The sequence below is a fragment of the Myotis lucifugus genome, unplaced genomic scaffold (assembly GCF_000147115.1).
Source record: "Myotis lucifugus unplaced genomic scaffold, Myoluc2.0 scaffold_7, whole genome shotgun sequence".
Taxonomy (NCBI): Eukaryota; Metazoa; Chordata; class Mammalia; order Chiroptera; family Vespertilionidae; genus Myotis; species Myotis lucifugus.
The window spans coordinates 2,084,582-2,097,305 of record NW_005871055.1 but is presented as its reverse complement, the minus strand read 5'-3'; the positions used below and the strand labels follow the sequence as shown (position 1 = coordinate 2,097,305).

The window sequence follows — 12,724 nt, the reverse complement described above, 5'->3', positions numbered from 1 at the left end:
GTTTCTCTCTCTCTCTCAAGTCAATAACCATATCCTCAGGTGAGGATAATAAAAACAAAAAGAATGCATCAAAGAGAAACACTTTACATAGCGAGGTGCAGTTTTAAAAATGTCTTCAATTGTGTATTTTGTATAAGCTAAATGTGGGTAAAATATAGCAGTATTGCATTTATAGTCTTACCATCTTTTCCAATTGAGGAGTCAAGCAACAAGATACATTACTTAGTTAGATGACAAATGGGCTATACAGAACCTAAAATACTTCTTTACAATGCTCTACATTCATGAAATACCCAAATAAGTAAATTGAACAAGTGGAAAAACAAATCTTCAAATATTTGCTCTCCAATGCTAAGATGACTCTGATATTAGAAAAAAAACAAACACCCAAATATTAATTTGCTCTTTCATAAAGTTTTTAATAATCTATCATTTTCTTACATGTATACTAGTAACCTTAAGACAAATATTTACTACCAAACATTAAATACTGTACAATTTATAAAAATATAATTTTAAGAATTTGGAGTAATAAAGAGAAGGTATCTATTTCAAATGGATTAAATAAGAAATATTCTATTTTTTAAGAAACTTAACTAGAAAACAAGAAATGTCTAATTTGTCTAAGGGAACACTAAAATCTTTTACTGAAGCCTGAGACATTACTATTTGTGTTCAAGCCTTCATCTACCTAGTTTTAAGTAAACCTTAAAAAAGATTTTCCAGTACATGTAAATAAGACTGCTAAACAGAGTACATGACTGGAAGGAAAGGACTATGCTAGAATGTGAAGTTGTGAATAGGGATATGCCTTATTTTTATATCCCCAGGGCACAGTATAATACCTAGCTCAAAGTAAAAATGCTTAAGCAATGGTTGTTGCTTTGAACTAGGCAAACACTCATTTGTACCTGTGGTCCAATTTGCACTCTAATTGAGCTGTAGTCCTTTTCTTGGTCCTTGACCTTAAGTTGAGTAACAAGGCAATGTGCATACACTTCCTAAATCAGCCTTTTGACAGGATTCTCAGAACTGAATCTATCAATGGCCTGTGAATCTTCTCTTATGGGGTCTGATTCTTATTTCTTAGATAACAGTTAATATCAGTGTATGAAAGTAATGCATTTTCAGTGCAGGGTAAATATGTTCATATGAGTAAAAATGGAATAAAGGCCTTGCTTTTCCAGGTTTTAAATAACAGATACATAGCATCTTATATTATGACAATTAGCATTTTTAGACACTGAACATAATACACTGTAATACAATGCAAGGTGGTAGGGTTCCATTTTAGGAACAAAAATAAATTTCACATAAAAAAAGATTTATTTTACATTCACATAAAATACATTTAGAATAAATCTAAATTTTTAGCATTAAAGTATTTAGAAATAATATAGAGAAGTTTTTAAGATGTGTAGTCTGCATCCTGTTCCAAAACTCTTTTCCAATTATTGATCATCACCTCGCTGTCTTAAATTTCTAGATTTTCCATTTTCTACTTTTCTCTTTTTGAATACTGGGGCCACTCCATCTGCCACGACTCCAAGAGAAGTGACTGTTTTTTCTTTAAAAACTACTTTGGGTTCCTCACCAACAGCAGCTTCTGAAGTTGATAAATATTCATTTTCAGTGCTTGGAAGTTCCAAATCTACCTCCTCACTGGAATAGAAAATAAAAATAAAACCATTACTTGACAAAGAGTAAGACAAACTTTCACATAACTGGTGGGTCCACCAAAGCCCCAAGATCACCTTTCTAATAGTGGGAAGTTAGCCATTTTAGAGTAGGAAACTATTTTTTTTTAAAATATATTTTATTGATTTTTTTACAGAGAGGAAGAGAGAGGGATAGAGAGTTAGAAACATCGATGAGAGAGAAACATCGATCAGCTGCCTCCTGAACACCCCCTACTGGGGATGTGCCCAGCAACCAAGGTACATGCTCTTGACCGGAATCGAACCCGGAACCCTTCAGTCCGCAGGCCGGCGCTCTATCCACTGAGCCAAACCGGTTAGGGCAGTAGGAAACTATTTTAAAATAAATTATTTAAGATACTAAATACTTATTTAGGTGGACACACCAGGAAAACTCCCATCTATTCTTTTATTCCTGTCGCACAAAACGTGTTGTTTAAGGAAATGATTGTGCTTATGTATGATTAACAGTACAGTTATATAGGTGAATAAGTGAGATGTATTTACGGAAAATGATTTTGCCACGGACTGACAAGACCTATGGGGGCTCACACAGCACAAGATGAAAACCATGGAATGTCAATGGCCTAGTGTAGTAACGACTCCATGCGGCTGTTTGCCTACCACCCTTTTACTAAGGAACTAGCCCTTCAACCGTCCATATGGTTACTATAAATATTCAGTTGACTAATTCACAGATCAATACCTGTTTAACACGAGCATAATAAACCCATCACTCCATTCCCTGAGCTTTTTGAACATGGACCAGAATGATCATTATGTTTAACTTTTTAGTGGCTAGACGTATAAAACCTGTTGGGAACTACATATCCTCCCTATTTAGAGAAAGGAGTTCTACAGAGATTAGGGATGGAAGATGGAGAATTCTGCCAATGTTTCAGGCCTGGTCAGTAATTCCTGAGGCCCAGCTCAATTCCTGCCCCTCCCAGAGCTTATAAATAATGTGTGAAAATTTCCCAAAAGTGGGGAGAGATTTGTACATCAAGTTGAAGCTAATATAGGTCACCTCAAAATTGTAATCCAAAAAGATCTTCAAAACACATTTTAATGAGACTGTTTAACATCTAAGACAAAGAAAGAATTTTAAAAGCAGCAAGTGAAGAAAATTTTACTCATACAAGAGAATTTCATAAGGCTACCAGAGAATATCTCAGCAAACAATGCAAGCCAGAAGAGAATGTGATGATATATTCCAAGTGTTGAAAGGAATACAATGCTAATCAAGATTACCTAGCCAGTTGTCTTTCAGAAATGAAGGCAATAAAAACTTACCCTAATAAAAAAAATCTGAGGTTATTCTGCTTTACAAGAAATGCTGAAAGGAGTTTTTAAGCTGAACTGAAAGGCTGCTAATTACTAACATAAAAATATACCCCCCAAAATGGTATATAGTCAGAATATACAAAGCATATAGTCAGAATAAACAAAAACTCTATTAGGGTTGTGTGTTAACTACTTAACTCTAATATAAAGGTTAAAAGACAAATACATTAAAACCAGACTAGCTAAAACTATTTGTTAATAGGTACACAATATATGAAGATGTAAATTTTGACATCAAAAAGATGTCAAAATGGGTTGATGCTTTTTATTTAGCATAAGTCAAATATCCAAACCTGATAAAGATATCACTCATTTTACAAAGAAAAACAAAACTACAGACTACCATTTCCCAATCTGTTCCCCATATCAAAGCTATGACTACTGAAATTTATCAAAATCAATTTCTGATAATCCTTGAAGAATCCAGAAATAAAGCACACATCCTTAGCATAATAAAAATAACATAATAGGCTTAAGATCAACAGTCAATATAATCCTCAATATAAATTTTAGAGACATTTCCACTGAAATCAGAAACAAAACATGAATGCCCACTGTCATCACTATTATATAACACTGGGTTTAAAAATCTAACTAAAGCAAATAGGAAATGAAATAAATAGGGAGCAAAATCAAAAGAAAAAAATCACAAAATATTTGCAGAAAAGTTTGTACATGGAAAACCCATGACTCAGAATAGTAGTTTTATAAATAAAATAATTCAGCAGCACAACGGGACATAAGCTTTTTCATACCATATTTACTAATTAAAGAAATAATAAGAAATGGATAAAATCCACAATTTAAAAATTAATTAATGTACTTAAAACACACTTACTAAGCATCTATTATGTGCTAGGCACTGTTTTTAGTTCTGGGGTTACATCAGTAAACCAACTAGACTAAGTGGCTACCTAGCTTACATTCAAGAAATGCAAATGTGAGACTTACATAGAGGCAGATACAAAAACTATAAAATCATACAAGATGACTTGAGTAAAAGGAGAGATACAACATTTTTGGATGGACAATGTAATACTGAATACATGCCAGTTTTTGCTGAGGGGGTCCAATGGAAGAGGAACTTTCAAAACTGCTAATAAAGTATAAATCTGTATGATACTCCTCATCTTTAAACAGCTATTCCATTCCTAGAAATAGTCAGTAATGTGCACAGAGTAATATCCTATATAATAAAACCTTAATATGCAAATTGACAGAACGGCGGAACAACCGGTTGCTATGATGCGCACTGACCTCCAGGGGGCAGCTCCACCACCAAGGGGCAGACGCTCAACGCAGGAGCTGGCCCATGGTGGTCGGTGTGCTCCCATAGCTGGAGCACTGCTCAGCCAGAAGCCGGGCTCACAGCTGGCGAGCGCAGAGGCAGTGGCGGGAGACTTTCCCGCCTCCATGGCAGTGCTAAGGAGCAGCAAGCCAAGCGGTAAGGAGCGAGCAGGCGGGCGGTTAGGAGCAAGGGGTCCCAGATTGCAAGAGGGATTTCCGACTACCAGTTTAGGCCTAAATCGGCAGTCGGACATCCCCAAGGGGTCCTGGATTGCGAGAGGGCGCAGGCTGGGCTGAGGGGCCCCCCCCCCCCCCCCAAATTTCATGCATCAGGCCTCTAGTATCTATATAATAATCAGAGTAAGTTATAAAAACAAAAAAATGTGGAAATAACCTAATGTCAGCAGAAAGAGAATGGCTGAGTAAAATCAATGCACATCTAAATGACTACATATTATATGGCAATTTAAAATAACATTTATAAAATTTTAACAAAATAGGATATTTTATGCTTTTCTTCATTTAAAAAAGTCTTTTATAATAAACATGTATGTTATTTTTAGAGGAAAAAAATCCTTAAGAAATTAGGCTAATCTACTTAGGGAGTCAGACATAACTCTTCACATATTAAACTGGCTTAGTGATTAAAATTAACAAGAATGGCCTTAGAATATAGTTATCACAAGAAAAAAATACTCAAAATCTGAGAAATCTCAACTTTGCAGAATAGTAGATATTGGTATAATAGGACCATCTTCTTATTGTAAGTCACTTAAGTCACTTAGGTCTGAAGTAATGTAGTCTATTATTTCTGCAACTTCAAAATACATAATTTACTTATGGTACCTGTATTAAATACACATTTCCCAATATTTAATATATACAATTTCAATGTTTCATAATAGTAACAATTATCTCACTTTAAATCATTTTTTGTTTTTCAGTTACAGTTGACATACATTAATTTCAGGTATACTACCCAGTGATTAGACATTATATAACTTACTAAGTGATCATCTTGATGAATCTTGTACCCATCTGTCACCATACACAGTTATTTAAATATCATTGACTATTCCCTAGGCCAGTGATGGCGAACCTATGACATGCGTGTCAGAGGTGACACGCGAACTCATTTTTTTGGTTGATTTTTCTTTGTTAAATGGCATTTAAATATATAAAATAAATATCAAAAATATAAGTCTTTGTTTTACTATGGTTGCAAATATCAAAAAACTTCTATATGTGACACGGCACCAGAGTTAAGTTAGGGTTTTTCAAAATGCTGACACGCTGAGCTCAAAAGGTTCGCCATCACTGCCCTAGGCTGTACTTTATATTCCCATGACTATTCTGTAATACCCATCTATACTTCTTTTTTTCTCAAAGGATTTAAAAATATATATTTTTATTGATTTCAGAGAGAGGAAGGGAGAGGGAGAGACAGAAACATCAATAAGAATCAATTGGCTGCCTCCTGCATGCCCCCTACTGGGGATCAAGCCTGTAACCTGGGCATGTGCCCTAATCAGGAATTGAATCTTGTCCTGGTTCATGGGTTGATGCTCAACCACTGAGCCATACTGGGCAGGCACGAATCTATACTTCTTAATCCCTTCATCTTTTTCACCCATCCCCACAACATCCTCCCATATGGCAATCATCAAAATGTTCTCTGTATCTGAGTCTGTTTCTGTTCATTTGTTTTTTAGATTCAATTGTTGCTAAGTATTTATGGCCATTTTATTATTCATTTTTTAAAAAATCTTTTCTTCTTCTGAAAGAACACCTTTTTATAACATTTCATGTAATATTAGTTTGGTGGTGATGAACTCCTTTAGATTTCTCTTGTCTGGGAAGCTCTTTATCTGTCCTTTGATTCTAAATAACTTTGCTGGGTAATCTTGGCTGTATGTCCTTGCCTTTTCATCTCTTTGAATATTTCTTGCCAATCCCTTCTGGCCTCCAAGTGTCTGTTGAGAAATCAGCTGACAGTCTTATGGGAGCTCCCTTGTAGTTAACTAGCTGCTTTTCAAATACTCTCTTTAACTTTTTGCATTTTATTTATGGTATGTCTTAAAGTGGGCCTCTTTGGGTTCATATTGTTTGGGACTCTGCACTTCCTGGACCTGTATGTCTATTTCCTTCACTATGTTAGGGAAATTTTCCACATTATTTTTTCACATGTTTTCAGTTCCTTGCTCTCTCTCTCTCTCTTCTCCTGGCATCCTCTTAATGCAAATGTTGGTATGATTGAAGTTGTCCCAGAGGCTCCTTATACTATCCTCCTTTTTGGGGGGATTCTTTTTCATTTTTGCAGTTCTGATTGGGTGTTTTCTGCTTCCTTATCTTCCAAATTTCTGCTTCATCTACTCCACTGTTGATACCTTGTAATGTATTCAATTAATTTCAATTAATGTATTCTTCATTTGTGACTGGTTCTTTTTTGTTTTCTAGTTGTTTTTGTTTCCTATCTCTTTGCTGAAGTTTTCACTAAGTTCATCTACTATTCCCCTAAGTCCATTGAGTATCCTTATAACCAGTGGTCTGAACTCTGCATCTAGTAAATTTCTCCATTTTGTTTAGTTCTTTTTCTGGAGTTTTGTTCTTTCATTTGGGACACGTTTCTTTGTCTCCTATTTGGCTGCCCCCCTGTTTGTTTCTATGTATTAGATAGAGCTAGTATGTCTCCTGGGCTTGATAGAGTGGCCTCATAGAGTAGGTGTCCTGTGTGGTCCAATGGCACAGCCTCCATGTTCACCCAAGCTGGGCACTCCTTGTGGGCTGTGTACACCAAGCATGTTAAACTCGCAGCTTGCATGCGGCCCACAAGTATTTTTGCGGCCCAGCCAATATGATGGTATGTAAGAAACGTAATAAAAATTTTGTTAACTTAATTTTTACAACATCCTGTTATACATAATCAATATAATAAAAGCCTAAGCAAGCATTATGGGGAATGACCAGAACAACTGGTTGCCAAGTTGCACACTGACCACCAGGGGGCAGACGCTCAATGCAGGAGCTTTCACCCAATGGTCAGTGCGCTCCCACAGGGGGAGCACCGCTCAGCCAGAAGCCAGGCTCTGTGGTAGTGGCGGGAGCCTTTCCCACCTCTGTGGGAGCGCTAAGGAGCAGCAAGCTGAGTGGTAAGGAGCCTGCCGCTAAGGACCAGTAAGCCGAGCGGTAAGGAGTGAGCAGGTGGGCGGTAAGGAGTGAGGGGTCCCAGACTGTGAGAGGGTGCAGGCAGGGCTGAGGGACCCTACCCCCTAGCGCACAAATTTTGTGCACTGGGCCTCTAGTTATTAATAATGAACTACAATGTTCACTAATGATTGTTTACTATAATCGTGTTGCATTCATTTCCCTTATGCGCCTTACGCGCAAGCACACCATCTCTCCCCACTAATACTAGCAGCGAGTATTTTAGCAGCCGATTGCCACGTCATTAGTCTTATACTGACTTGTTTGGTGTGTGCAACAGGAAATATTTCGCTTTGGGAGAATAAGAAAAGTAGGTTTATTTGCATTACGCTTATTAATTTGTGCAGTTATTCAGTGTCCGGTAAGTTAATGTTCAAGAAAAAAATATTAATTTTTATTAAAATGTTCTATTATTTTATGTTAACAATTACTCATTTATTTCAGCCTTTTGTATTTAGCATGTCTCTACTGAAATAAACCTATGTTTCTATGAAAATTGAAGCTTTTGTTTTTTTGTGGCCCACATAAACTTAAACCTTGTTTATTTGGCCTGTGTTAGCCTCTGAGTTTGACATGCTTGGTGTACACCCTCCTGTTGTAGTTGAGCACTGATTGCTGTCGGCACATCAACAGGAGGGATTTATCCCTAGGCCTATCAGCTATAAGGACTGGCTGTGACCACCTTGGAGGATCAGCTGTGCACGGGCCCACCCCATGGAAGAAGACTTACTTCAGTAGGGCTCTGAAGCCTCTTGAGTATGCTGCTTGAATGTGTTTCTTGTGGAGGCATTTGGGTGGTGCTTCAACATGGTCTGATGCTGTGCACCAGGTATGCTGGCTTAGGTGTCTCCCAGAAAGTGCAGGCAAAGGTCAGCTGCTGCCTGTGTTGTCCCCCAGGGCCATCAGCATGACTTACAAAGTGATTCTTAGATAGCTGCTACTTGTGCTGGGCTTGGAGGTGCTGAAGTGAGGCCAATCTGCGAACCAAGGCTGGCTGCTGCTAGCTGGGCCTGTGGCAACTTTGCATGAGGTAAGGGGCACACAGATGCCAGATGCTGCTTGTTTGAGAAATTTTAGTAATGTCTGAAGTTATGAGCCAAGGCAAGTTGTTCATATGGAAAAGCCATTGCAAACAGCTTGGGTGGACCTGCAATTTGGGTGGGTTTGGGTCTCAGGGACCAGGGTGACAGCCAGGTTGATGGAGACTCAGATATTGTGCCCACCTACTGGATCTATGGTGGGAGGGCGCAGAAAAGGAACACCCTCTTGTTGCCACCATTCTACCAGCACTTCTGTATGGGAGAAAGTTGCCCCTCCAGCTCTTGCCCTGACTGCAGACAATTCAGTTCCTCCCCTTATAACTCTGGTGCCTTTTGAGCAGCTGGCCCAGTGCTGGAGAAGTGAGTGAGCTGAGAAAGTCTGTGCACCGGCCCTTTAAGAGAAATACCTGGGACTCCAGCAGCCCTCCAGCTCACTGAACCACAATCCCCACTGGTTTTTACAGCCAGAAGTTATGATAATTTCTCTTTGTGTTACTGGAACCCAATTTTTCAAACAAGCAGCATCTGGTGGGCAGTCTGGTGTGGGACTGGAACCTCTCACTCCTCAGGGGGACCCCCACAGCTGAGATATCTCTCCCAATTTTTATCAGTGGGACCAGCCTTTCTGGGTGTCCACTCCTCCTACCAGTCTCAATGTGGCTTCATCATATCCTTAGCTGTAGGACTTCTGTTCAGCTAGGTTTCAGGCAGTTCTGAATGATGGTTGTTCTGCAGTTTAGTTGTAATTTTGATGTGGTTGTGGGAAGATTGGAGTATTACATTTACCTATGCCACTATGGTGACCGGAATCTATCCTAGTACCATTTTAATGGTGTGTTACCCCTAGAGAATCATTTCTAATTAGAACAGGTATATAAAGTTGTCCAAAACTTGCATTACTTTTACCTTGTGAAAAAATTCAACCTTTTCATTAAAATATAATTTTAACATAAATAATTTCAAATATCACTAGATTAGTCATCTTTCATTACCATTTCAAAGCAATGTTTTAGAGAATAACTGCTTAACTAATGTAATTAGAAGATACTTTTTTTCCCACCTGAAGATTTTTTTTAAGCAGTTAAGAAACACTAATCTGTGAAGCTGAAAGTGAGATCTTCCTTTCATTGTGTAAATGCTTCTAAGACAATAACTGACTTGATCACATAAGCTAGAAATATAAACCAGGTAACATCTCACCATGATCTTGTTCAATTGATAAAATTGTTGTTTTCTTAAACTGGCTTAAAAACTTTGTCATAAGCCATTTTGAAGACAGCAACAGAACTTTTTTTATTGCTTTTAGATGTATTATATGCAGCATTTGTTGACTATGCAGATATTTATTTCTCAGATAGAATAATAATCATGTGTGAGAATGCTCATGTGTGCATAATTGAGTTACTGTGTGAATGTGTGCTCAACAGAAATGTCCTATTTTGGAAGAAATGAAAACAATCACTACCTTTTTAAAATAACCCGACTCATATTTTAAAATATTAGAAAAAAACACACACTCTAGTAATAAAATAAATGAGCTATACTTTTAATGAGTACTTTATCCTTCAAATAGTTACTATAACTTATTGAAGTACTTGATATAAAATACTTGTAATAACAGTGGGATTACATTTCAGGTACTTACTGAGACTCAACTTCTTGTTTAATTTCTTTCCATTCTCCATATGGGTTTGATTTTTTATGAGCTTTGGATTTTTCTTCATTTGAACCTGATGAATTCTGCTCTTGGATATTTGTTTCTTTCTGTTTTTCAGAAAGGAGGATCTTGCCTTCATTTACTTTATCACTATTTTTATTTTTTACCTGAAATGTCAAAGTCAAGAAATAAGGTACTACTAGGACAGAAACAAAATTTCTTTAATGGAATCTTATTATTGGTTTCTAAATAATAATACATTAACTCTCTTAATAGTTTATATTTGCACATAACACAACAAATGTACATAAAAAAACTTTAATGGTCAATAAGGTTTTTTCATCACATCTAAAATATTATCGCACCATAGCCAAAGCTGCTTTTTAAAATAGGACATGATCTTATTAATGTTCTACAATTAAAAACATACATTAGCTTTTTTTATCCTCTTTTCTTTTGTGTTTTATCTCCTTACTAATATATCCAACATTGACCTTCCTTTATACTGTGCTCCTTTTGAGTTTACTGCCATGTCACTGGACCCCTTTACACCCACTATCTATTTAAAGAACTCCCTTAACCTATTCGTCTTAACTTTATGTTGACTACATTGCCAGAACTTTAGTGTCCTATACAACTGGAAGCTACGTGAAATTAGAAGACACACCCTGGAGGGACAAGCAGCTCCCATAGTAGTCCCTAGATAGGGCTGGTGGTTTTATGGCACCCCTTCATCTGGGATAACAAGGTCCTGTGACCCAGTTTAGCAAGTAGACTATGGACTGGATTTCTTTGCAACTGCACAGCTATGGGTGGCAGTCCTGGGATACTGTTTTGTTTGCAATTCTTTGAATGAATATTAGCTCATTCCCTTATGCTACTGGTATCATAAAACTAGGAGTCAGCACCTGCTTTCTCTTAGGATCTTGACTGCTTCTAGGCCCTAACTTTTTAGAAATAAAATATTTTTATTTTACTAAAAACAAAATATTTTGACTTTGATTCTCATGCAATAAATATCTCCTCTTCTGAGGCTCACAATAATGCCATCTATACAGTTCTCTTCCATTCCTCCTTATATGATCTAATGACCTCTGGCCACTACTCTATATTCACTGATGACTGTGCCAACTCTGACACCATATTCTCTATTCAAACTCTTATTATCATTTTAGAACTTAAAAATTCCTTAGCCTCAGCTGAGTTTCAAAATCAATGATTTTGATCTTCACTATACAGGCATACCTCAGAGATACTGCAGGTTCAGTTCCAGACCACCGCAATAAAGTGAGTCTTGTAAATATTTTTGCTGGTGGAGGATCTTGCCTTCAATTTGTAAAACACGAAACATCTGTGAAGTGCAATAAAGCAAAGTGCAATAAAACGAGGTATGCCTGTATTTAGCAACCTAATGGTATACATGATAGGTTTATAAATAGTTTGTCCTTGTTTAACTGAATTTTGTAATATTATGTTTGCTTGAAATTTTCTGTCCCAAGTTGAATGCAGGCTTACCTAAACTTGACTATAAACCCTGTGAGATGGCTACTACTATAAGATCTTTGCTGCCGTTCCTCTACAAGTTAGATACATCCCTTGCCCTAAGTTCCATCAAGAATTATGGGTAGGTAGAGAAATTTTAGGCAATGACAAGATTCTAGCTGTGGCCTCAAAGTACCCTTTCCAGAATCCTCGATATTCCTTTGCCTCTCAGGCCAGCAATCTCAACCATGGATCAATGCTATGTATCTTGTTTACTTTGGCACCTGGGCTCCTGAGTGATTCTGGAAAGGTCATAAAAGCAAGAGGACTAGTAATCTATACTAATAAAAGGGTAATATGCTAGTTAGACCGGGAGACCTTCTGGATGTCCTTCTGGACAAAGCCATGGTGGCGGGGCCGAGGTAGAGGCAGTTAGGGGTGATCAGGCCAGGAGGGGAGGGCAGTTGGGGTGATCAGGCCGGCAGGGGGGGCCAGTTGGGGGCTAGCAGGCCGGCACGGGGGGGGGGGCGCAGTTGGAGGCAATCAGGCCGACGGGGGTGAGGAGGGCAGTTGGGGGCAAGCAGGCCAGTGGGGGCGGGCAGTTAAGGGCGAGAAGGCCAGTGAGGAGTGAGCGGGCCGGTGAGTGGTTAGGAGCCAGCGGTCCCGGATTGCAAGAGGGATGTCCAAATGCCGGTTTAAGCCTGATCCCATAGGCCAGGGGTCCTCAAACTTTTTTTTTTTAATAGTTTTTATTTCTAAAAGTATTACAAAGAGTATTATATTTTTCCCCTTCCCCCCCCCCTTGAAATTCCTCCGGCCCCTACCCCCCCCCCCCTCCAACGGTGTCTTGTGTCCATTGGTTAATCTTATATGCATGCATATAAGTCCTTCGGTTGATCTCTTAATCCCCCCCAAACCCTCCCCAGGCTTCCCACTGTAGTTTGACAGTCTGTTCAATTGCTCTGCCTCTGCATCTACCGCTGTTCATCATGTCTATACTGGTCCCCATTATC

General features: G+C 38.2%; 1 protein-coding gene across 3 annotated transcripts in view; it reads right to left on the bottom strand.

Moving 5' to 3' along the window:
* Positions 1–394: 394 nt before the first annotated feature.
* The window catches only part of WBP4 (WW domain binding protein 4), a 32,672-nt gene continuing 20,342 nt past the window's right edge, over positions 395–12,724 (bottom strand). For all 3 annotated transcript variants that reach the window (XM_023748118.1, XM_006083495.3, XM_023748123.1), the window contains 2 exons: positions 10,218–10,396; positions 395–1,662 (listed from right to left, as the gene is read on the bottom strand). In XM_023748118.1, coding sequence (XP_023603886.1) covers positions 1,452–1,662; positions 10,218–10,396 — 390 coding nt within the window. In that variant the 3' untranslated portion in view covers positions 395–1,451. The remainder of the gene's footprint in view (positions 1,663–10,217; positions 10,397–12,724) is intronic.